The sequence below is a fragment of the Myotis yumanensis genome, unplaced genomic scaffold, assembly GCF_028538775.1.
Source record: "Myotis yumanensis isolate MYYU_CA2020_CCGP unplaced genomic scaffold, mMyoYum1.0.hap1 SCAF_11, whole genome shotgun sequence".
In the NCBI taxonomy this organism is placed as follows: Eukaryota; Metazoa; Chordata; class Mammalia; order Chiroptera; family Vespertilionidae; genus Myotis; species Myotis yumanensis.
Window position 1 is genome coordinate 19,934,160 of NW_027223762.1, and position 27,211 is coordinate 19,961,370.

Here is a 27,211-nt window from a genome sequence, read left to right on the forward strand (position 1 = left end):
TCAGCTCAGGTGACTGTGGAGCCCAAGCCTCTGGGCCCTACAGGACACTTACTACACAATGCCACTCTACCAATTCCAGGAGATTTAGCACCTCTACCTAATACATAGAAACAAACATGGGGAAACAACCAAAATATGAAGACAAAGAACATGTCACAAATTAAAGAAATGAAAGCAAGCAAACTACTGGATACAGAGTTAAAAACCATGGTTATAAGGATACTCAAGGATCTTCATGAGAGCTTCAAGGGACTTAGTGAGACTTTCAAGGATCTTAGTGAGAATATCAAAGACATGAAAAAACACCAGTCAGAAATTAAGCTATACTAACTGAAATAAATACTAATTTACAAGGATTCAACAGTAGAGTAGAGCACTCTGAGAATCAAATCAACAATTTAGAATATGAGGAAGCAAAAAACACCCAATCAGAACAAAAAAAAAAAATCCCAAAATTTGAAGACAGTATAAGGAGCCTCTGGGACAACTTCAAGCATACCAACATTCTGATCATGGGGGTGCAAGAAGGAGAAGAGAGAGAGCAAGATACTGAAAACCTATTTGAAGAAATAATGACAGAAAAATTGCCCTACCTGGTGAAAGAAATAGACTTACAAGTTCAGGAAGTGGAGAGTCCCAAACAAGAAGAACTCAAAGGGGCCCTCACCAAGACACATCATAAGTAAAATGCCAAGGGTAAAAGACAAAGAGAGAATCTTAAAAGCAGGAAGAGAAAAGCCCCTGTACGACTGAAGGCTGATTTCTCAACAGAAACTATGCAGGCCAGAAGGGAGTGGCAAGAAATATTCGAAGTGATGAATAACAAGGACCTGCAACCAAGATTACTCTACCCAGCAAAACTCTCACTTAGAATTGAGGGTCAGATTAAGAGCTTCACAGATAAGCAAAAGCTAAAGGAGTTAATTACCACCAAACCAATATTACATGAAATGTTGAAGGATATTCTTTAAGAAGAGGAAGAAGAAGATAAAAAAGATAAAAAATATGAATAATAAAATGGCAATAAATACATATCTATCAATTGAATCTAAAAATGAAAATAAAAACAAGAAATCTAATGAACAAAATAAACTTGTGGAATAAAATAGAATCAGAGGCATGGAAACATGGAGCAGACTGATGAATCTCAGAGGGAAGTGGAGTGATGGATGGGAAGAGATTAACCGAAGATCTTAACTATGGACATAGGAAATAGGGTGGTGAAGGCCTGGGATGTGGTGGGAACTGGGTGGAGGGGGGCAATGAGAGGAAAAGGGGATATCTGTAATACTCTCAGTAATAAAGATTTTTTAAAAAATCCATATATGCAAAAAGGGATGGATACCAAATACATTTTACTTTCACTTGTAGTTTGCGAAATGTCTATAGAGATTTTGTGATGAATAAAATAAAAATTACTTTAAAATATTATAGAATCCATGGTAAATTCTATTTAATTTTAATATGTACAAGAACAACTGTATATGTACATATACACAGGAATCAATATATAGAAATTGATTAACCATGGTAAGTCCTTAACATTATGTATTATTAAAATACAATTACTATCATGTAGATTATTTATGGTATTTATAAATTAAAGGTGATCTTTGTGAAAAACTGAGAAAACACAAATATTTCGAGTCGGAAGATACATTAGTAGGGGCTGGGCTGGAGGTGGAAGTGGGAATTTCCTGTAAGTGGCCAACAGGGATCTTATTGGGGTGATGGAATGTTCTAATACCACATTAGGGTAATGATGGCACAACACAGTCAACTGACTAAAAAAAAAAAATCACTGAATCATATTTTTCAAATGAGTGGGTTTTATGGTAAGTAAATTATACTTCAGTAAAGTTGTTAAAGATGCAGGATGAGGCCTCAATTTGGAAGAAAAAGAAGAAAACAGTGGTCCTTAAAAGTTTTCATTTTCATCATCTTATTTTCAAATGTGAAAAAGGAGAAATGAAAGTCATCATGTCAACATTTATAAGATTTGTTTGAAACGCACACTCTTTGTTAATCCTCAGGGAGCAAAAATGCCTAATGCATTTGCTACACTTGATGCTTGCTCCCTTTAGAACACACTTGGAACTAAAAAGAAGAGGAAATTTATATTTATTCACATAACTCATTCACAACACCAAGTCTTCAAACACTACACACACACACACACACACACACACACGCACACACCTGTACACTATGTTTCTGCCAAGCGTCCTCGCTCTGGCTGACCTACAGTATGTAAGAAGGCCCAGATAGAGATCAGAATGAAATTGTTTTAGCTCCCCTTCTCTTATACTGCGACTCTTGTGGGACTGAGTGGAGGTAGCTGGTGTGGGGCTGGGGCACTATCCGATGGCTCTGCAGAGCCTCATGCCACATGCTGAGCACCCCTGCTCCCCAACCACCTCCTGGGAGATTGACATCCCTGTTATCATCCTGGTCCCTCTCCAGCCTTGTGCTCAGTGCCAGGTGCCCAAGCAGTGTGGCCCACTGAGAAAAGGAATCAAACAAAAAGACCTTACAAGTACTGAATACAAACTCTTCTATTGAGCATTAAGAGTCAAGGATAGAAATAGTTTCAGGGTGGACCTTTCCCAGGTTTTTACAAGATGCTCTGGGCCTGCTGTATACACGCTGTTCCCCAGTGTTTGTTAATTTAGGCAGTTCTTGTGCCATTTATGGAGCAAATCTTGTGACACCTGGTGTCTAGTTTTTCTTTGTTTCGCTCTGTCCTTGTCAATTCTTGCTTTGTGGGCCCCCTCCAATTCTAGTGACATCACATATTCATGGGAAAGTGTGCATTTTAGCTCCAGACAGCACCTCACTGGTATGAGGTGAAGATAAGGTCCCTCAGATGGCATAAGGAAAGCCATCTGAGCGGTCAGGCTGCCTGAGCCGCTCCTCTGGCCCAGTCCCCACTGGCTTTGCCTCTCGGCCTGACTACAGATCGGAGGGCCCCTCAACAGTCCTGACTTTTATGGTGACAAAGAAACAGAGTGCTTAGTAGAGTCTCTGGAAACCAAACATACCTGCCCTTTAGGCTCTCTTGGGGGAACCGACACCCCAGCCATTGGAATGGCTTGGCTCAGAGTAAAGTAATTCTCTTCTCATTTCCACTTAAATTAATGTGAAATGTTAATCATCCAATTAAATGTGTGTACACACTGTAGCGAGGGCACTTCCTTTTCAGCCTGTGTTTTCTGAGCCGAAACGCCAAGGTTCAGAGGATAAAGCTCATGGAGATTCGGGGAAATGGCAGGAAACAGGAACACACTGGGGGATGTCCAATTCATTATTAACATGGGAGAGTCTGAGAATTTTCTTGATCTTCTGTTTGTTTTCATTGTTGCAAGATAGCTGAGCAGAATACCATAGGAGGCCTAGACCCATTCACCAGTGCATTGAAGTGGAAGGGAAAAGAGACCTAACCTTTTTTTTTTTTCTTTTTGAGTGTCAACTATATGCTAGGCCCTGCGCTTCTCATGTAATCCTCGCTACAGCTCTGTGACATAGATGCTCATGTCCCCATAATTCAGGTTTAGGAACTAAGCTGAGAGGAGTTAAGCACTTTGCCCCTGAGGGTGTCATACAGCTAGTAAGTGGGGTGGGTGTTTTCCTACTGTTTTTCAAGGTAGATCAGATGACTGTGGGAATTCAGAGTGAAGGAGTACCATGTCCTGAGAAAAGTGTTTTGGGTGGGGTGCTGCTGTGTTCCCTTTTCTGTGGTTGAGGAAGGGACAGACCAAGTGCGCTGAGAGATGCTTTGGACAGTCACCTCCAGTGATGCTTTGAGACCTAAAAAGACTAGGACATGATTCCCAAAATTTCCCATAAATCTTTGCAGAACATGATTGCTGGGAGAGTGTCACTAATATGCCTTTTCAGGGCCCACTGCCCCCGGGGCCTGGGTCACCATGTATTACAGGCAGCTCTGGTCTAGCCCCAGAATGACCAAATCTCCTTCTGTGGTCACTCCCATTAGCGGCACATGGCTGTGCTGGTGAGGATTATCTGGGCATTTTTATTTATTTATTTTTGTTTTCGAGCTAGGTCAGAACTGAACATATTTAAAAGAGTTTCTAGTTGTCCTAGTGTTTCAATTTTTACAGGCAGGAACTGCTACGCGTTTATGGCTATAGAAATAGGTCTTTGTTCATTTCTGAAATTTTTTGAAGTAGGGACTTTACTAGCTGTTTTCCATGTCAAAGGAAATAATGACAAAGTCTGACTTCAAGGAGCTAAAATATGAACTCATTGTTGCATGCTTTAAAAGTGGAAAATACTAAAATAGAAGCAAAGAGGGAAATGAGTAATTTCCAAACATTGTGAGATATGTGGGAAAGCTTCTGTATGCAAAGCTTATCTTAAAAATACATCCAAGGTGGAATGATAGAGGGGTTAAGTATTCGTTGAGGAGAAAGAACAATAATATGGATTCCAGAATTTACTATCAATATAAACTTGGGCAAAATATGGGCAAATCACATGATTTCTGAGTCCTAATTTCCTCATGTAACTGAGGATGCTGGTGCTCAGTCTCGTATAAGCTGTCAAGTGGCCTTTCCCGGGGGCCACCACGTGTACTCCCGTGGATGTGGTACTCAGTGTGTGTCCAGGAGTCTCAGTTGGACTATGGCGACCCCTTGAGATGGTGGTAAACAACCTGCACAACCATTCAAGTCACTTTAGGACCCACTGAAAAACAAGGCAGCGGACATAATAAACTATAATAAACTTGTTACTTAAATATGCTCTAGAAGATCTTAGTTTCAGAATAATTAGAAGTCAGGAAATTAAAAGATGAAAAATTTAAACCATCAATAGCTAATTTTTTTTTTTTGTCACAAAAACAAATAATATAACGTTTTCTAGCACAGTGACAAAGAGAAAATCTAACTTTCGAAAAAAAAGTTTAAGGGACACAAATAAATAAATTTTGGGAGGAGGCAAATAGCTTCACATCACTTTAATCTAAACAACTTAATAGATTATATACATGGTGTTTATGCCTTGAATACAATGGAACTACATGATGAATTTAAACTTCTTTCTCTACTCATGAAACTTTCCCCATTCATCCTAATTTTCTCATGGTTTTTCTTACTGTTGACATTTTAAGAGTTAAACTCAGTGCAAATAATGAAAATTATTTCCTGCATTTTGTAGCAGCTGTCAGTTACAAAATGCTCTGAGATCCACATTACTAATCTTATCATTGGCTCTATTTAAATTGCCACATATTTTTATGCCCATTTTACAGGCAAGGAAAGCAAGGCTCAGAGTCAATAGATGGACTCCAGCCACACAGTGAGTAACAGGAGTTCGCTTCCCTGAATTCAGTTCTAAAGCTCTTGTCACCAGACCCCCTTGGCATATATTCATGACCCCTGTACTACGAGAGCGAAGTAAACAGCTGGTATAACCAGTTGTATATAAAATTCTTCCTATGATATTTAGAAGTCTGGAAATGATGTAATTTTAAAGTGGCATGCATTTCCTCTAAAAGTTTTATTTCTAAAACGTTTCTATTTACAGGAAAAAAACAAAACAAACCTATTTCTTTTCCACTTAAAAATCTCTAGCGTGAAATAATTCCTACTTGACAGAATCCAAAAGATATTCATAACACTTCAAGCCAGCAGAAAATCTGACGATGCCAGAGGTGAAGGGACAGCCTCGTATGCCCAGTTTTTAAACTGCTCTGGCTCCAGGAGTGAACATTTGTAAAGGGAAGATGAAGGGAGCAATAGGCGAGCTCCGTCAAGATGTCTGGAGAAAGACCAGGGCAGGACTTAGGGAGGTAAAAATATCCCCAACTCATCAGCACCTAAGAGTTTCCTGAGTAATTAAGAAAGAATTCTCACTTTTCCGAATCCAAGAGGAGCAAGAAATGAAAGTACAATCCATATTTGGAACCTAGTATAGAAGCTGGAATGTCTTGACTCGATATACCCAGGTTTTACCCAAGTAAATAACTGTAAGCTAAAAGAATGTGCCATTCCAGGTGGTCTTTCGCATAAAAAAAGCTGGGTTCCCAATGTTCCTTCTTAGATTTTTCCCCTCTTGAATTTTGAAACTGTTATTCCACAGAAGCCATGTGATGTAACATAGCGAGGAACACAGGCCAGGCCATTGCAAAATGCCTGTTTAGCACTCCACAGAGTATGCCTAACGTTTCAAAGTGCCAAGCTGAGTTCTGAGTCTTGGAAGCAGAGGAAAAAATAAAGGCAAAAAAATAATATCTTGTTCCTCATCAAAGTTCCCACCACAGCTAAAATTATGCAAAAGGAAAAATGTTTCTATTCTGAGCTTCTTGGTGTTCTTAGGTTACCTTTGCCCCTTCTTACTATAATCCCTACTCAGACATATTCTATTCCTCAAAAATAAGATTATCTACTGTTCATCTCCCTGTCATAACTTTCTTAGCTGTCTCTAGCAGGTATTAAGAAGAAAGCAATCTGACTGAACCAATTCATACTAATGTGTAAATAACTTATTGTACATTCATCTATATACACCACACACACACACACACACACACACAACTGCATTACTTATATGTTAGGCATTATTCTTGCAGCCAGGGATATGGCAGAGAGAAAAAAAGGACAAGTTTTCTGCTCTCATGAAGTTTACATTTCAGTGAGGAGAGTTAGGCCAGCGGTTCTCAACCTGTGGGTCGCAACCCCTTTGGGGGTCGAACGACCCTTTCACAGGGGTCGCCTAAGACCATCGGAAAACACATATATAATTACATATTGTTTTTGTGATTAATCACTATGCTTTAATTATGTTCAATTTGTAACAGTGAAATTGGGGGTCACCACAACATGAGGAACTGTATTAAAGGGTCGCGGCATTAGGAAGGTTGAGAACCACTGAATTAAACAATAATATTTATTTGAATAAATAAATAAATAAACACAGAAAGGAATACATTCAGAAAATAAGGCTATATAATACAGAAGAGCTGGCTGACCAGTTCACGTTGTATGGTTAGGAAAGGTCTCTTTAAAGAAGTGCCATTTAAGATGAGATGTAATGGAGACAAAGAGCCGGTCTTGTATAAATGAAGGAAAGGGCATTTTTAGAAAGCTAGCTCAACCCTGAGAAAGGAGCGAACTTGGCGTGTGGAGGACAGTAAAAGACCAGTGGGGCTGAAGAATAGTGGGGAAAACACATGGAAAGATGGGAGAGCTGAGTCACAGAGGTCTTTACAAGCTGGAACGATGCTTTTAAGGTTTATCCTAAGTGAAATAGGAAGCCCTTGAAATGTGGCCTGATTGATATCTTTAAAACAATCTATAGCAGCCCAGCCCATGTAGTTCAGTGGTAGAGTGTTGACCTATGAACCAAGAGGTCATGGTTCGATTCCCAGTCGGGGCACATGCCCGGGTTGTGGGCTCGACCCCAGGTAGGGGGTGTGCAGGAGGCAGCCCATCAATGATTCTCATATTGATGTTTTTCTCTCTCTCTCTTCCTCTCTGAGATAAAAATATATTTAAAAAACAACAACAATCTATAGCAGAAGCATGAAGACAGACAGAAAGCTAGGGCACAGGTCTGAGTGAGAGAGTACTACTGTCTAGACCAGAGTGTAGTGGTAGAAAGGGAGCTAAGTGGGTTTGATCAAGATACACTTTAGAAGTATTATAAATGGACTGACTGTGGGGATGAGGAAAAGGAACCAAAGACACCTGGTTGGATGATGGTACCATCTTCCTGAGAAAGGCAAGATCTGGGAAAACATGGTTTGGTTGAAGGAAAACATGGTTTGATTGAAGGAAAACATGGTTTGGTTGAAGGGTTGAAGAAAACATGGTTTGGAGCTTAGGCAGTGGAAATCAACAGTTCTATTTTGGACGTGGTAATTTTGAGCTGCAAATTACACATCTGGCATTGATACAGGGAAGGCAGTTGGTATATGAATCTAGACTCGGGAAATTCAAGGCTGGAGATACACATTTGGTAATCATTGGCATACTGATGGCATTCAAGGCTTGGAGTCTGATGTGATGGCCCAGGCCAGGGAGCATGAACTGAGAAGAGAAGAGGACTGGAGACCAGGCTTCAGCTCACCCCAACTGCAATCTACATTTCATGTTACAGAAATAAACTTTAATTGCATGACCGCCACACTTTTAAGAGTTTATGAAGACCAGAGATGCACAGAGGTGGAAAGAGACTTCAGGACTCTTCTCCGGGCAGGCAGCTTTGTAAAAGGTGATTCAGGAAAAGCAGGTCCTTCCTCTACTAACCTGTGTGGGTCTTGGAGCTCTCTGTGCACACCTAAGGTTGAGGGGAGTGAAGACCCTCAGGAATGTTTCTCTGCCAGGGGCATTTGTTCCCCGTTGGTATGAGGAGGAAGCTCTGTCTCACCTACAAAGTCATAAGCTCTTTTTCCCATGGATTTTCAGCAATTTGGTAAAAAAAAATACTTCAAATGGTATTTAATCCTGCCTTCAGGCAGGGAATGCTTCCAATGCCCTTCAGGCCATCACAGGCTAAGAACCTAAGAGTCTCACCTGGAAAGGGGCAGCGGTGAATCAGACACTCACCAGGAGCTCTTCTCCTTTAGGAAAAGGGTCAAGACATCAGCCTAATGGATGCATGGAACACACTGACAGATCTCAGAGGGGAGGGGAGAGAGAGGAGGACGGGGAGAGATCAAGCAAAGAATATATATGCATATATGCATAGCTCACAGACACAGACAATAATGTGGTGAGGGCCTAGGGGAGGGGCGGGCCTGGGTGGAGGGAGGCAAAGGGGGGATGTGGGAACAGCTGTAATAGAGTCAACAATAGAAAGAAAAAAACAGTTTGGCTTAATATATTTGAATTCTAATGCTATCTTGAAATAATAAATATGTACTGAAGAAAAAAAAAAAGACAGCCTAGAGAAAAAGCTGGGCCCCAGGACCAATGCCAGTTAATGGGAGACTGTGAGCAAAGAGGAAGAGTGTTCCTCATCCTTCTTCTGCCTGTAGCAACTGGGCTTTGTCACGGGGGAACAACAGCACTCTTATTTTTTTAAATTCAGGAGATAAAATAAAGCACTGCTCGGAATCATCAGTGAGGAAAAGTCAGAAATATTATGTTCATTCAGCATCTTGTTCAATTTGCACAGCTGTTTTTTGAAAATAAAAGTCTGTTTATATAGATATGATTATTTGTGATTGCCTATGAATATATTGTTTGGGGAGCATGCTGCACAGTTAATATTGCAACAAATTACAGAAATTCTCCCAATAGCAGAGCAAAGAAATCTGTATCCCGATGGGAAGAATTTACGGCAGTGTAGGGAAAGCATTTTGGCAACAAATTATTCTGTTGTATTCTCCCCAACAGGCTTTCTTACCTCTTGATGCCTCTCCCTGGGAACTGAGCTGGTTTTAAGTGGCAGAACAAATGATCCTCCAAACGCTGAGGTTTACTGTAATCCACATTTTGTGTTACAGAAAAATATTTTTTAGTTGTATGATGGCACACCATTCAAAAGCATTCATACAAAAGATGCAGGGAGCCATTTTGGAAGACTGGTGTTAGAAAAAGGAGCCAGTTTTGAGATATTGAGATGAGGAGTTGGGAAATTAAAAAAAAATTTTGAAAGCAAGAGATGCATTTGCTAGGACCAACTGCTGATTTTGAATAACTGTGATGGGAGACCTAATTTTGCCTTTATTACCATAATTTGAACATATTTTCCTCAAGGGTTAAAGCCACAGCCAACAACAGTATGTGCTAATCTGGGCACCATTTGATAGAGTGATTTAAGCCTTAGGCAAAGTAGACCTCAAGCATTTAGTTCTTTTAGTTGTATATATGTTCTATAAACAAAGCAACTTAAAATATGAGTGTTTTACAATTTTCTTCCTACTTGGTAAATTTCTGGAAAAAATTCAAAATAAAGACCAAATTTGGAACTGCCAGAACAGAGCTGAGGTTGAGAGGCAGCCTGCCTTGCTCGGAGGATGAGCAGACAACTGGAAGACTTTGCATAGCCCTGTTCACTAGAGCAGGAATAAGAGTATGTTCTAAATCCCCTGGCTCCCCATCAACTCAATTGGACACCAAAACCACGCCAGAAGTCTGAGCAAACATGCCAGGCCTGTGATTAGGACCCCTAAATTGTCCATCAGTTGGGTAGCACATATGCTATGGCTGACCAGATACATACTGGTCAGATCTTCCTAAGCTATGCAACATAACTCATCACAAAAGCTACTATTTTATTAAATTCCTTCCATGTCCCAGAAGCTTCACCAGATGCACAATTTATAGGCATTTTTTCCAGTCCTTACCGCAGTTCAAAGTATGACTATCCCCCTTTTACAAATAAAGTGAGGCTCAGAGAAGTTAAGTAACTGATACTCAGTCACTGAGATGATGTGTATCTGAGTGGAAAACTACTAGAGCAGTGGTTCTCAACCTTGGCTGCACATTAGAATCATCTGGGAATCTTTTTAAAATCCTGATTTCTGGGCCTCATCTTCCGGAAATTCTGTTTCTTTGTTACTAATGTTGTGGCCTCACCCCATAACAAAGAAACAGAATTTCTGGAGGATGAGGCCCAGAAATCAGGATTTTAAAAAGATTCCCAGGTGATTCCAATGTGCAGCCAAGGTTGAGAACCACTGAACTAGTGGATTCCAGTGAATGGATATACATGATTCAAACTGTACTTGTTTCAGACTCAAAACCAAAAGCCAAGGTTGCTAATGATGGCATGCAGAAATCACAGCGTTGACAAAAGGCTGTGGTAACTATGGAACATTGAATGGTACCATCAGCAGGGCTGTATTTCCCCTTAAGTCCTGCCTTTCCCCCAGGTCAAGTACTGTAACACCTGTCCTTGACCTGCTACATCAGTGGTTCTCAACCTTGGCTGCACATTAGAATCACCTGGGAATCTTTTTAAAATCCTGATTTCTGGGCCCCATCCTCCAGAAATTCTGTTTCTTTGTTATGGGGTGGGGCCACAACATTAGTAACAAAGAAACAGAATTTCCGGAGGATCAGGCCCAGAAATCAGGATTTAAAAAAAATTCCCAAGTGATTCTAATGTGCAGCCAAGGTTGAGAACCACTGTACTACATGGTAGAGAATGCGGGCTGCTCAAAGTTAATACCGTACATCTGTCAAGGTGTCAACTAGTGCTGGGGAAGAGGCCCAGACTTCAGTTACAATAAGCTCTGATGTGCACCAGAATCACCGGTGAGGTCAAAACACACATTTCTGGACCCTAGGTCTTCTGATTCCATAGGTTAGTGGTGGGTTTCAGACATTCGCATTTTTTTTTTAAAGAAGCTCCCAGAAGCTCCACAAAAGTTTTAAAATTACTGCTGTTAATGTCATGTTTGGGAGCATGATGTCTTACTCAGAAGTCTGCCCAACCATAATGAGCGACAGTTGTGGGCTGGAAGAAAAATTCAGCTTATAGGAATGCATGAAGGAAAACCCATGAAATGTGCACTTTGTGAGGTTACTTTTTCCCTGTCCCCATCAATGTCTGCCTCTTTTATTTACTCCCATTAATACTTGGGTCAAGAGAACATTAAATCAGGTCTTCAGTCAGTATTTATCTTAGTTACCTAATGAATACAGAGTTTCATGGAAATCATCCAAACTTTACTAATTATATAAAAGACAGAAATTTTGTTCTTGAACATGATTCTGTAATTTTGTTTTGTTTTGTCCTTTTGAAAGGGCTAATTGTATTGGGAAGCTCATCTACCAATCTATCCATCAAATCAACTTGCCCTCACCATGCAGGCCATGCAGGCCCTCTGGGAATGCTTTCTTGTTATCATCATGATACTGATCAGCTTTCTAACCTTGAAAAATGCCATGACAATGTCCTGGCAGTGACATTACTTATGCCTTTGGGCTCCTATCTTTTCAGAGGCCTGGTTTGTTATCACAGACCTTGCAATTGTTAGGCAGGATAAGGTCATAAGGCAAATGTATTCCCTACCTGGTACTGAAGTTCCGAGTGCCACGAACACGACCGCAGTCACCGAATCTTTCAGGCCAATGGTGCAGCCGAAGTGGGAAGCCAGGTCGCCAATGAAAGCTGTCAGTACGCCAATCATGATGATGGAGACAATGAAACAGGCCCAGCCATTCCAGTATTCTGTAGGGGGCACGAAGGCGAAGAGGACCTTCCAGAACACAGTCAGAAAGTGCATCACATAATCGAAGCAGGAGGGCAGCTTCTCCTCCCCACATTCGTCGTCGTCATCATCTTCCCCTAGAGAGAAAGGAACGGAGCACATTTCATCACTCCTTCTGCTATCAGGGTCTCCCCCTCTCCAACCCCTCCTTCCCAGGCCTGTCACCCTCCCCTGGGAATGACCTGGAGGCCCTTGGAGGTGCGTGAAGCTTAGAGTTTTCTAAGAGTCGATCATTATGAAACAATTATTGTATCATACTCAAGGTCATGCTCAATGTCATGGATTAATGGCAAAAAAAACTTAATCCCCTCCACACAGTTCTGGTTATAGGCAATCAACACACCCTTTCTATTCTCCTGTCACCTCCAGTGAGATTTGTCACTTCAGAGAAATGACAAAGATTTCTTCCAAAAGGCCGTAGAGCCCTGTGCCAGACTCAGAAGGAAGCCAGTTCTGAAGAAAGGGAACTGACAGAATTCTTCTACCAGGATTCTTTCCTTGGAACACATTGCTGTCTTCCAACTTCAGCTCTGGACATTCATGGGTCTATAATCCTCAAAGGACAACGTTCACCCCGGGCCCTCCACCGTGACTCTGGGCCTGCATCTCTCTCCAGCTTTATCTCCCGCAGCTACTTCAAACTCAAACTGCATCCTAGCCAAATGGGATTCCTTGCATTCTTTTTCAAACCATATGTACTTTCTCCTTTTGTCCTTCAGAACTAAATGTACTTGGCATGTCCCAATCCCCCCTCCTGATCCTTCCCCACCTGTCCTTTGAAACTCTCTTCCTTTATGAAACCTTCCCTGAACCCCCTGGCCCTCCAGCCAGTGCTGGAAACTCCTCCTCAGCTGCCACTTGTAACACTAGATCAGTGGCTCTCAAAGTGGAGCCTCACCAGCAGCGGCATTACCTGCGCACGTGTTAGAAATGCACATTTCTGGCCCCGCTGAATCAGAAACTAGGGGGTTGGGGATGGGAGGCGGCCCAGCAGTCCGTATGAACCAGGCCTTGGGGTGACTGTCATGCAGGAGTCCAATGAGGCCCAGTCTCTCTAGATTATACCTGTTCACTTTGCCTCTCTTCCCCAGGTAACGCTGAGCCCGTCAAGGGCAGGAATGCGTTCATTTTTGTGTTCAGAATGTTTGGCCTCGTTTCCACCATGTGGAAGAAGCTGGCTAAACGCTTGTTAGGTGAATGAATACATGCATTAATTTCTCCTGACTTTATATAACTACTTAATTACATAATATATACACATATCATCATTTTGCCAATTAGATTATACTATCAATACGGAAAGAAATGCATACTGTTTAAATGCAGAAAGAAAGGCTTACCGCTTAAAGGAACCACAAAATCAATGTAACAGTGTTCAAAATTGGAGACTTCGTTAATGGTGTGACATAACTCCCATTCACATACTTTTAAATCAGGCTATTGAAGGTCAGCTCTCTCTAAAGTGGGGGCAAACACAGATGCGTGTGTTTCGCAGCCATTTTAGAACTTCTCCTTGAGGCCTTTGCTCACCACCCCAAGCCCCCAACCTCGTCTCCAGGGTCTACCGCCCCGCATTCACCTGGTGCAGCTGGCGGCAGGGGAGTCTGTCCGACCTCCCAGAGGACTGCTGGACCTGAGACTGCCCACACAGAGCACATGTGAGTGCTCCCCGGAGTGGAGGGGGGACTCTGCGCGGGGAGGCCCCCTCTGGCGCAGGTCATGTTGGAAACACCCTCTCACTCACAAAACGTGGAAAGGGGAACATCTGGGTTTGTCATCTGTCCTTTTACAGGGAGGGAGGAGAGGCGGAGGCTAGCTCTTCCAGGAGGTCATGGTCAGAACCAGCAGGCAAACGAATTTGGAGGATCTGTCTGGTTCTGAGGCTCTGGAAGGTCTCGCGTAAACTGTTGGGAGGAAGCCACCAGCAGGTGAACGGCATCACCCTGGGAGACTAACCGGGAGGGGGCTTAAGTCAGGGCACCTGAGTGACTCACTGGAGGGAACAAGCATTGTCGACTGTGTTCAAGGAACTCAACAAGGAGCCAGGAGACCCAGATGGCTCTCATACTCAGTAACCTAGGGAAGCAGACTAAACCTGAGCCATGGGGATCCCTGTAAATATGCTTCTGAGAACATGAAACTTAAGAACAACCAATCACAGACTACCACCTCAGCTTTCCCCCAAAAGGCAACTGCTTAAGCTACAGCCAATCAAACTATGTCCTCCATTCTGACGAAGTCTCTCTCCTAGCTCCTGTGGGCGGAGCACTCCTAACCACTTCTGGGTTGATTCTGCCCAATTCGAATCCATGCTCACTCAAGTGAACTTGGAACATTTTAATGTGCTTCAGTGTATCTTCTAACAACCATTTCCTTCGGCACTCATGCTGTACGGTCATTACATATTTCTAAGATCACCCTTGCCTAAAAGCAGGAGATGCTTTTAAATAAAAGTACGGCCCTAACCGGTTTGGCTCAGCGGATAGAGCGTCGGCCTGTGGACTGAGGGGTCCCGGGTTTGATTCTGGTCAAGGGCATGTACCTGGGTTGCGGGCACATCCCCAGTGGGGGACGTGCAGGAGGCAGCTGAATCCATGTTTCTCTCTCATTGATGTTTCTAACACTGTATCTCTCTCCCTCTCCCTTCCTCTCTGTAAAAAATCAATAAAATATATTTTTAAAAAAGTACGTATTATGGGTTGAATTGTTTCCACCAAAATCATTGCCCTAAATCCTAACACCTCGGAATGTGAATATATTGGAGACAGGGCCTTTGAAGAGATATGTAAGCTAAAACGAGGCTAATCCAAGCTGACTGGTATCTGCATAGGAAGAGGAAGTTGGGACTCACAGCCAGACAGCAGGGATGTGGGCACACACAGGAAAGACCACATGAGGACGCAGCGAGCAGGTGGCCCTTCCCTCTCCCAACTCAAGGAGAGCAGCCTCAGGAGAAACCAAACCTGCCAACACTTTGATCTTGGACTTCTATCCTTCAGAACCATGAAAAAATGAAGTCCTATTGTTTAAGCTCCCTAGTCTGTGGGTCTGTGGTATTTTGTCATGGCACCCTCTCAGAAGCCTCCTATGCCGTAATGCTAATGTGTAGGAACAGCCATTCTGTGTTTCTATAACCCACTCCTTTCTTGTGTCTTTCACCCATTTATTCTTTTTTTTTCCTTCTTTCACTTTTCTTCCCATTTTCCTTTTACCCTAAATGTTAGCTCCAGATAGAACTGTGAGAGCTGCAATTGTCAGGGTGAATTGGAGGGAACGAGGAAGAAAAGAACCATGTTAATTCTTTCTCTACCTCCTTCTTCCCCAGTTGCCTATTCCAAAGTGGAGGCCGGGGCGGGGGAGGGGCCTGCATGTATCCCAGGAAAGCTCTGCAAAAGCACTAGACTTTCAAGTTATATCTATTTTGTACCTGATACTTTTAAATTTCCATATTTGTGGACATTTAACAATTTCATAGGATATATGATCAAAACAGTTTAGAAAACATTGAATTTTAACCAATCATCTATAGAAATACAGATTATTCTGCCCCTAACTCTACAAAATTACTTAATTTTGAGTGTCTAAGTCCATATTGTGAAGATGAACAAGGAAACAAATCATGAAGCTTCTCAGAAGAAATGACACATAAATCGAGAGTAGAGATTATATTTGTCTTCAAGATGAACATAATGACACCTTTCCTATGAGGGGTGTGCCGGAAAAAAATTACATCACCTCTGTAAAGTATTTGAGGATATTTCAAGATAATAGTTATTATGGTAGTTACTATTTTCCTATAATTAAAGATTGTGACTGTATTTCCATATCATTAATTAATTGCTCAGTTCATATGCTGGGTTATCAGGGGTTACATTCTAGGCTTTTAAAAACAAAATGTACCTTGCCCTCTGGAATCAACTTCATGATCTATACATGTGTAATGAAGAGAGAGAGAGAGAGAGAGAGAGAGAGAGAGAGAGGAGAGAGATTTCCTCCTGTGGGCTTCTAGCATTACAGGGAATCTTAAATATTTTAATACTAATGTCTGGAATGGGAGGCGCATCTGTTTTACTGCATTTGAAAGTAGAAGTGGCTTCCCCTTCTTTTTCCCTAGGATCTCATTGCTCTTTACAGATTTTAATCTCCAACTCAGATGTCATTTAAATATTAAAAATGACCACTGCCTGCACGGGTGATGCACAATTACCCTGTCTTGGAGAAGGACAAAGAAACATGTTCATCCATCACCATCTGGACTGTACTTAAAAGTGTGTTCCTTGCAAAGATGAGTGGAGCATTAAAAAAAAAAAAAGCGGAGCTGGGAGCATCTTTTATGTGACAGCAAAGTTGATGGTAATCTGCCGGTTCTGCAGGCCGGCCAGCCCAGGGCACTGGAGGCTGCGTCATCCTTTCCAGCCCCTTCTCTGCATTAGCAGAGACGGCAGGCTGGTGGGTTTCCTTTTATAGGAGCCCAAGCAAAGGATCCTCTTATCTCAGAATCCTTCTTTTCAGCTTTATGGATTCTACTAATGGAAAGATAACAAAAAAAGGTGTATTTGATTAATCGGCTCCATAGCCTTTTACATGGTTTCCTTGATACATGTTGGACATCCTAAAAATATAACTACAAAAATAGCCAAATCGTTAAAACCACAAGTAGTGGAGAGAGGATCACTTCCGCTATTGAAAGAAGAGTGCTTGCACTGGCCCTGCTCTGGAGCACGAACACAGACTGTCATCAGCACAAGTGATCATGGAAGGCAACCCCTGGTCTTGGCACCTGCAGGTGACATAACATCTAAAGCAAACCAGAGATTAGTGTACATCCCCCTGGAGATGCTCAGGGTTTGGCCTCAGGGAGAGCTTTGAGAAATAGAAAAAGACACTGCTGGCGTGTCGTAGACACTCGGGTCAGAAAACTTATTAATTTCTAGTTCTGATAGCTTGTTTTGGGGAAGACTCTTGACCTTCCAGAGCTTCAGGTCCTTATCTGTCAAATGGATTTCCTAGCTCTCACATCACAGAGCCTTCTGTCATGAGGGCTAGAAGAGGAAACGTCCAAGTCCTTTGTAAAGCTGCAAACCTCTTTGCAGACAGATGTGCCATATTCCCTCACTGTTATTGTCAGAAGGAAGGCAGTGATCAGTCCGACCTGAGTTTCCTGATTTCACAGAAACTATATTCTGCTTGAATGAAACATTATTGCTACAGCTTCTCCAAGCTGCTTGATTTTAAGAAAAGAAAAGAAGGAAGAAACTGAAGGAGAGAACATGATGGGGTGTCTAACTAAGTGACAGGCACTTAGCTAAACGTTCCTCCATGCCTGAGCTTGTTTAATTCTTAAAGTGACCTTGAGAGGTGGGCATTATTAATCCCCTCGTGCATGTGAAGAACCAGAATGAAATTCAGAGAATTTAAGTAGCTTTCTAAAAATAATGACACAGTTGGCAAGTGGCTGAGTTGGGATTTGATCTCACAGCCTGGGAACTACTGGCTGCATATGATGTCTTGTTGAAGCCAGTTGAGGGGTATAGCATCTGTCAAATATTGATTCAAAGTTTGAATCTGCAATCTCTTCCTGATGCCTAAATGCTCTATAAAAACAATGTTGCTTTTTTCCCAAGGAATGTGAAAACACTGCTTAGTAATGTTTGTGTTCTAAATTACTTTCTAAATACAATTTCTTTTCTAGATGTCATATCTTTTCAGCAGAGTCAGTCACATGTTCTTTCTCAAGCTCTTGGGAACCAACTAAACCAGGAAACAAAACAATAAATAAAGGCAGGGAATCGTGGTTGGGATCATTTTGGAATTTGGAATTTAAGTGTGACAAGTTCTTATTTTCATTTCTAGTTGTCAAAGGTCAACAGCCTAGTTCGGAATCAAACATCCTGGCTTGCATCTAGCTCTCCACTCTAGAATCTGCAAAATTGCCTATATTTTCACAAATCTGCAATAGAAAGTAGTTTGGGGAACGTATGCTGCTGTTCATTTGAGGAAATGTCTGACTTTCGATTCCTTCCAGGTATTCATTTCTATCTATAATTATTAGTCCATTTTTGCTCTCTAAAAAGAATCCTCCACGATGGAACAGTGAGAATGATCAGAACACTTTCCAGAAGTGTGAAAGGATGGATATAAGGATGACATCTGTGGTCAACCACACGGTCACCCATGTGATCTTATGAGCCCAATAAGTGTTACTTAGCAGCCTTGTGAAATATACAAACCATTAGCTGTGAAGCTGAATCACTACAGTGGTTTTCTTCATTCTACACACATTGTTTTGGGCATAATTTCTTTCTAAAATTTTGTCCCTTTTTTACCAAGTGGGGTTGATTTCAATTTTGTGTCTTTTTAGTTTCGGAGCACCAAGGTTGTTGTCTTTAAACAGATTAACAGGTTAACTTGATGGAATGGACTTTCTCCTCCATACCTATCACTTTCTTTTGCAACATGATACACAGTCATTGCAAATCAAATTCTACTCTTCTGTTGCGCATTTCCATTTCTCTTCACTTTCAGAGGTTCTGATAAAATCATAAAATATTTAAGCTAAAAGAGACCATAGCAATCAGCTAATTTACCTCTTCTCATTTTTAAGAGAAAAAGAAGAGAGCTGTGATTTAATTGTGATGACTTTTTATTCTCTGGTATCAGGATGTGTGTGTATTTGATATACAAGGGCTTGAGTTAAGCCCAGTGGCTTTTACTGTCTTGCTCACTCAGTGATCTAAAATGTTTTTCTTCTCCTTTTCCCTTTTACATGCTTATATATAATTTCTAGTGAGAAAAAATTTATCCATCTCTTCTAACCCTTAATGATTTCTATATGCCACTAAATTTAATAACCTAAGATACATTCCTAAACAAGAATTTACCTCTTGTTCTGGAGTTAGAAGAAATGCTATAAACATTTCCGTATAACCTAGTGGTCAGGAAGCATTTACTTATATATTCTCTGATGAAAAGTAGATATCTGCAATTTTTTGACCAAGTATATTACAAGATAATTCCTTCAAGAGAGACCTCAAAACACAATTTACTCAAATTTATAGATCTATGGGTTACCAAAGCACAGAGGGAAAAGGTAGGTATTTGATTCTATCCACTGAAACATGGGTATTAGGAAATACTGAACTTAAAGCACTGGGAGGGGTTCAGAGCTTACCAAGGTCAACTCCCTATTTAACGTGAATTTCTTTTAAATTTCTGCCAAATGGTCAGAGTCTCAGCTAATAGGGCATTTATGATCTCACAACCCAAGTCGGAGCAGTTCAAGCTGTCAGCTTGGGCTGTTAGGTTCCACTAATTTGTCCAGGACCCATCCCTTATACCGTATGGAATAAATCCAATCTGGCTCCACATAACATTCCTTCAGGCGCTTGTAGCTGGTCACTTTCACATCACTCTCAGTCCTCACCCCAGGATGCTGTGTCAGGCTGGTCATGCTCCTCTGAGCGCTGTCAGTCACAACTTTCCTTTTCAGAACATGGTGCCTGGAGCTGAATGCAACTCCAAGAGGCACTTAACGGGTCTGCTCTGGGGCAGGCCTTTTCCCTTTCTCTTTCTGGACACGTTAAGTTTCAGAAATACATGCACTGGGTTTTTGGTGGTCACATTGCATATTGTCATCCATAGAGCCTTACTTACACATACCAATGAACAAAAACCCACTGTTTCAATGCCATTTCTAGGTCACGTCTTCCATTTCCCACACTGGTGTAATACATTTTGGGGACATACCCGTACAATCGTTCATCTATTCAAATGATTACTTACTATCTTTCAGTCCAAGTTAAACCTTGTCATCAGAAAACATGTACCTTGACTTCATAGCAGCTCTTTCTAAAAACGCTCCTTCTCGAATCCTTCACAATGTATTTGGATTGTGAAAAAAGTCTCTTGGTGTGGCTGGGGGTCATTGGAGAGGATGTGAGCCCTGCTGTTGGGTTCCAGTCCTACTGTCCTCATCCCAGGCAGCCAAAGGCCTGAGGGCAAGGCTGATGGCTTGCTAAGAGGTCCCTCTGCACTAGCCAGTGTGGAATCAAATTAGTGTGGAGATCCCATGCCTGGAATCTACTGTGCTAGGGCACCCGCACTGAGGAGACTGAGTTCAAGATTGCTGTAGACTTGTAGCTTGGACTGCTGGCCCGTTCTTAGGAGACACCGGCATAGGTCCTATTAATCATTCCCACCCTCTGCTTTCAAGCTAGAGATAGCGGTGGTTCATCTGTCCCCGAGTATCAGTGCTAGTTACTGCTCGTACCTGGAGGGTGGGGCACAGGGGATGTGTGACAGTACTTGAAAGGATGTGAGAAGGCAACACACTCTCTGTGAATAACCTCCAACCCTGTCTGGACAAATGACCTCCTGGGTGAAAATTTCCACAAACAACAAAACGCTTGCCAGCACAGGCCATTTTGGACCTTGTTAGGATGGTTAATACAGCCCAAGAAATATCTAAGGTGACAGAAATATTTCTCAGCAAGTGCAGCCACTGACAAAATGAAAAGCAGATCCACTAAGGAGTTCCAGCTCTCTGCCAGTTTGACTACTGGCAAAATGAGTCAGTTTAAAGCTAAAAATCGACTGCTCAGCCTATCTCTCTTTTAGAATTCCTCTACATGCTCTGAGTGTTCCTAAAAGAGCATAGGTTGACATAAAAAGTCTTGGGAGTTTTTGCTGCAAGTTTTGTCTTTTGTACAACGACTCCACATCATTCTGAGAATCTTGAAATTCAGTGTCCTCTTGCCCTTTACGGATTGTAGGATTCGCAGAAATTTAGGTTTCTGCAATAGAGAAGCCTATTCCCTACAGACTCGAGCACCTAAGAAATGAACCCTCAACAAGTAGAACTGATATTCAGCTCGTGTAGATGCCCCTGCTCGTTTAGATGGTTTAGGTACAGTGGGTAGTACGTGGGCACACTGGGTTCTAAGATCGGCCTGAGGGTTCTGACAACACTTTGTAAATATCAGCAGCTGAGTGAATTAGCCTCCTGGAGTGTGGGAAGAGGAGCCATGGACGAACTGGTCGGGCAGCAATAGCCCTTCAGTTTTTAGCAAACTGTTCCACACTAAGCCCTAGGAAAATGCTGACATTTATATAAAGGGTTAGGCTGATGTGTATCAGCGGCTGCCCCACAGGCAGAGGAGTCTGAAGACCATCTGGATTTTAAGATGCTGCTGTGATTAATCTGTGCATTTGGGTTTACTTGGTGAGTGCTTTCCTTCATGCACCTGGGAAAATACATACATCCCGCTTAATCTTCCCAGCAACCTGTGAAGAGTAGGAATTGTTTTCTCCATTTCAAAGATGAAGAAATGGAGGCTCGGAGAGTGTAAATAATGCTTATGAGACCTAAGACACTTTCTACTACTTCACTGCCATGACTTGACCCATGGATTCCTGAGAGAAACATCACTGTGGTTTGTCCAGACAAATCCATTCTGATAACATCTAAGTCCATTTGGCTGTTTTATGAACAGTGTAATAGGGAAATAACTACCTCTTAAAAAACCCTCTGTATATGGCAACATATATAAATTATTGAATTTTTTTTGGGGGGGAAACATTCCCCCAAATGGCTGGTTCCACATCCTTTCTTCTTCCTAACGAGTCTGTTTTCCCTTTCATCTTTGGTAAAAATTCTCCCCTAGTGGTTTCTATTGGCCCTATTGTGAAGTGGGTGGCAGGTACCTATCTCTCTGTGTAGCAAATGGGAAGGACTCTAGACCTTCAGCAACAACTCCCCTCCTCGGCGACTGCTTTCCTGGTCTCAGGAACCCTTGAAGGGACTTTGTTCTAACGAAGGGTTTGTGAGTTGAATTGCTGGCAAAGTAGTGACCATAGCTGAGAATCTGAGGTTCTGACCATGGCCTCGGTTTGCACAGCACAAAGGGACTGCAGTGCCTCGGGGCACCCCTCACCTGCTTGCCCTTTCTCTCCTCCCTGTTGTGATTTTCAAAGAGATCCCCGTGATCAGGGTCCTCCGCAGGTAACGGAGGCTTTGGTGAGTGACGTGCTCCTCACGGACGCGCCTCGTGCTTCCATTTCTTGTCCTGGAAAATCGAGGCTAGCCATCCCGAACTTTCTCTTTTGTGCTGCTAATAAGTAATTGAGATTTTTAAGAGAAGATATGATCTTATATGTAGTAATATCTGCTTGTTGTGGGAGGATTAGCTCATTAGTAAAATTCAGATGGAATATCTCCATGCCCTCACTGCTCATGAATACTTTTTTTTTAAGAGAGTAGGCTGGGTAAGTGGGTGTTGACAATCAAGTTTGTCTGTCTGCCAGTGGCATTTTAGTCTTTCACCAATAATAACCTGAATCAGGCTGCTGTGGTGCTTTTCTTCAATATGAACCATCTTAAAGAAATCTCTTTCTCTCTATTATCGGTAAGTCTATGGCCTATCTTCTTTATTTGGTTAAGGCACAGTGCAAATGCTATTAAGTGTATAGGTCTGAACTCTAAAAAATATTGCAGGTCACTAATTTGAACCATAAGCTTAGACTGAACCCCCAACCTGGACCCATATCTGTAGTAAATTTTCCAAAGGAATAGAATGGTTGAAAGAGAGATTTTATTTGTACCATCCATTTGTTCTGTGAATATTTATTAATCATTTCTGTGTCAGGCATTGGAAATGAAGAAAAATAGACCTTAAAGGAACTTCCCAGGGACAAGAGATAGTAGTCAAATAAAACAAATGGCCCGGCTGGCGTGGCTCCGTGGTTGAGCATCAACCTATGAACCAGGAGGTCATGGTTTGGTTCCTGGTCAAGGCACATGCCCAGGTTGTAAGCCCGATCCCCACTGTGGGGCATGCAGGAGGCAGCTGATCAATGATTCTCTCTCCTCATTGATGTTTCTATCTCTCTCTCCCTCTCCCTTCCTCTCTGAATAAATAGTAAACACAGCTTGTCACTGATCAAGCCCCTGTATTTAAAAAAATAAATAAAATGAACAAACAAACACGATACTTCAGATATCAGTATGGGCTCTGAGGACAATGAAGTAAGGTGATAAAATAAAGCGTGGCTGGGAGGATGCAGAACTCCCCTAAGGAGGAGATCTGTGAGCTGAGACCTTAGGGATGAGAAAATCCAGATGTGGAGGGGAAGCCTTCCATGCAGGGAACCAGCCTGTGCACAGGCCCTGGGGCAAGAGCAAAGGACCAAGAATGGAATTAAGCCTGTGGCTTAAGGCATTATACCCTGGGAGGCACACGCGTGACAAGATGGAAAGAGGACTGGCCTGGGAACCAGAGCCCTGGGCCGGGGTGTGAATCCTACCTTCCATTTCCCCATCTCACAAATGGGTTCACGAACACCTCCTGCACAGGGCTGCTGTGAGGCTGGTGTGAACACAAAACAACGATGCATCAGTGCAGGGCCGCTCCATTCAGTGCCTTTACATTTTTGGCCCAGGAAAATTTTGGGTCTTCGCTTTGCCTAATCCTGAAGCATCATGTCATCAAGAAGCCCGGGGTCCTTAGGTAACATCAAGGGAATAAGGGCTAAGGTACTGGCTCCACAAATGCGAACTCCAAGACAAAAGGGAGAGCAATGCAGCGTGCTCCAGCAAGAACCTGAGATTCTAAAACAGCCTCTCCGTGACCTAGGATGACACTCTTTCCCTCTTTGATCTCAGATCTTTGTTGACCACAGCCAGGAGAGTTGGAAGAGCTGATCTGTAAGCTCCTTTTCAGCCCTGTGCTGGGGTTCTGGTCTACGATGCTCTCAAAGGTCTCAAGACCAGCCGGACATGACCAGACACAGGCAAAGTAAAAGAGAGGCAAGGGGTGGGGAGTGTGTGTGTCAAAGCTGTGATTGCAGGAACCAGAATGATGAGGTCTTTATCGCGGGAGCAGGCTGTGAACAGCAAGAATTAATGCTGCAAGTCACTCTTATGAGTCTTTTCCCTGCCTTTGGGGTGTTGTGTGTGTGTGCGTATGCATGCGCGCATGGGTACACATTGGCTAAGTTTTTCCCTCTTTCCGCCTCTTAGGATTATGCTGAAATGTTTCCTCCTCTAAAAGCCATGTACAAAGGCTCACACTTGGGGGTGAAAACCCCCCATGCCTGGTGCATTGATTAATAAGCAACAACTAAAACCGTGTTCACAACGAAAAACTGCATCGCAGCAGCCTTGCCCACAAAAGAGCTGCTGGATCCAGTGATGGCGTATTGTTTGCAGAGCTGAGCTGCTGCCTCTCCAGACAAAAGCCGCATTAGAGACGTGACTTCGGGCTTAAATGAGAGCGCTGAATCACTCTGGAGCCTTCCAACACAGTGTTTTCCTCCAGATTGTGCAATAAGCAATTTCAGAGAAAAATAGCCCAACAAGCCAATATTCTTTTCAGAAATACCAACGAAAGCATACCCAGGGGCCAAAAAATAATTGCTCCTTTCTCCTGCCCTCTGTGCTCCCACCCCTGGGTAGCTGGCCTGCCTCGTTCTGGAGCTGAGAGATGAAGCTACCTGATTCAATATGGTATCCTGCTAATAGTGACCTTTTAAAGCTGATAGGCATCCCAGATTTGCGTTGCCTCCCTATCAATATGGCCCTATTTTTTTTTTTTTTTTACATTAAATGCTTTCTTTGCCATCCATGTTAAAGCACTATTACAAAAAAAGTGACGATTTTAGCCATATGTTGAAAAGGGATGAGAACTAAGTTGGAGGACAGCAGTCTTCCTCATATCTCCTGTTTAGAGTTTAAAATAACGGCTACTCATATTAGTTCAAGCACCTAGTGATGAGAAGCATGAAAACCTACCGGAATAACTCATCATACCAAAGGGACAAAGCAGGAGCTCAGAGGAAAGGGTGGGCATCGAGTCAATTCTGCTTCGGAAGACCTGACGTATTTTGTAGCAGCAGATATAAATACAATTCTAAGGTCACAAAAACAATTTGGAAGTCCCTCTGGGTTCCTCATGATGGGCTTAAACTTGGACTTTCTAGGAAATGCAGTGGCTGTGCCTGTTTACTTTCCATGATTGGTGTTCCCCCTGGTCCTTCTGCATCTCTGTGCAATGCCTGCACACTCATTTCCAGACCCTTAACTTCTCCACGTGCAGCTGAGAGTGAAAGGCTCATCAACTTCGTCCCTTTTGTCTGCATCAACTCACTCAAAACTGGCCACTTAAGACCCAAATTAAAGTTGTAGGAGTGACACCGAGGGTTGTGCTAAAAGCATACTTGCTTTTGGACTCAGGTGGGTTTTCATATTCAGCTGGCCGTTTGCTAGTTGTGTGACACTAATTAGCCACTGCATTGGGCTTCAGGGTTCTCAATTGTAAACTTAGGACAAAAATACTGACCTTGTGGTATAGCTGTGCAGAACAGAAACAATGTATATAAAGTACTGGCTATAAATGGTCACATTATTTAAGCATAAAGTGAGCCCCAACTTCATATGCAGGCTTTTGAAGGACTTTCTTTAAGGCAGTTGTAACTACTATTTTTTATGAAGCCACATCACTTTTTCACAAACCTATCAACTTATGATTTTCAGATAAGGAAAATTAATAATTATTATAGTCACCCAGGAAACAGCAAAATGAAAACTCCAATCTCCAACACCCTCTCCCCCCACCTTTTATTTTGACTGTCCTATAGTCACACTGAGGTTCTTAAACCTGACCCAGCAGGATTATTCTTTTAATTGCTTAAATGGGATTTTCCGATGACCCAGGGTGGACATGTTAAGTGATGAGGGTGTCTCCTCAGTAATGATGATCAGTAACAGAGGAAATGCTAGGAAGATACCTGCTTAGACCAGCTTGCATGGCAATCCCTTGGAACTCATGTGAGATGCCATTTTTATGATGTCTTATTTAGGATTATGGAATGGATCAGTCTTCAGGTTGACAGTACTTTCCAGTGAATTATTTATCTGGGGGAACCCTAGGGCTGACAGCTTTTGCTATTAAGTAATTCAGTTTAATTGAGAGCACTTATTACTCCACAGAGCGTGCATGGATGGAAGACTGGTGACAAAACTAGTTTCCATCTTTGTTTGGAGGGCTTGGGAGACCATGTCCTTCACTCTTATTTAGCTGAAGTCACATGTTTGATTGTAACTACTGTGAAGCACAGTGAGTGAGGACAGGTAACTGCATCTACCAGCCTGGCCTCATGCTGAATGTCTGCCTTTTTACTGTAGAGGGTCCCACGGGCATTCAAGCTCCAGTCACGGGGCAGGAAGGAAATAGATCTTTTCAAAGTCATCATCTCAGTTTCTTGGAGACTACACTATAAAAAAATGTTTTTTCAGTTACAGTTTACATTTAATATTGTTTTGTACTAGAGGCCCGGTGCACAAAATTTGTGCACTCGGCAGGGAGTGGGGGGGCGGGGTCCCCTCAGCCCAGCCTGTGCCCTCTCGCAGTCTGGGAGCCCTCGGGGGATGTCTGACTGATGGCTTAGGCCCACTCCCTGTGGGCCTACGCTGTCAGTCAGACATCTTTAGCGCTGCCGCGGAGGCGGGAGAGGCTCCCACCACTGCCGCTGCTCTCGCTAGCCATGAGCCTGGCTTCTGGCTAAGTGGCCCTCCCCCTGTGAGAGCACAATGACCACCAGGGGGCAGCTCCTGCATTGAGCATCTGCCCCTGGTAGTCAGTGTGCGTCATAGCGACCAGTCATTCCACTGTTTGGTCGATTTGCATATTAGGCTTTTATCATATAGGATTATTGACTATATTTCCTAGGCTATATTTGGAGCCTATATTTGAAGACTTTTTTCTCATCCCTTTCCTTCTAGGAGAATAGATATGGCTATATACTGTTATTGTGCTGAATATTTAATTTAAGCAAGCCAGGTAGGTGGTTTGCCAAATTAAGTACTTTCCCATTGCCAAAACTGTGTGGTACATGAAGCTCAATGCCATCAGGGATGTTGGAGAACTGTAACAGCCATGGAAAGAGCCCCCACATTCCAATGTTGGACAATGTCTTAGGACTTGCCTAGTCCAAACCTCTCCTTCCAAGGATGATAAAACCAAAATTCAG

At 42.5% G+C, this 27,211-nt stretch overlaps 1 protein-coding gene across 17 annotated transcripts in view; it reads right to left on the reverse strand.

The window, feature by feature from the left end:
• Positions 1 to 27,211, reverse strand: part of SLC8A1 (solute carrier family 8 member A1) — a 356,279-nt gene that overhangs the window by 35,156 nt on the left and 293,912 nt on the right. For all 17 annotated transcript variants that reach the window (XM_070429080.1, XM_070429079.1, XM_070429078.1 and 14 more), the window contains one exon: positions 11,989 to 12,264. In XM_070429080.1, coding sequence (XP_070285181.1) covers positions 11,989 to 12,264 — 276 coding nt within the window. The remainder of the gene's footprint in view (positions 1 to 11,988; positions 12,265 to 27,211) is intronic.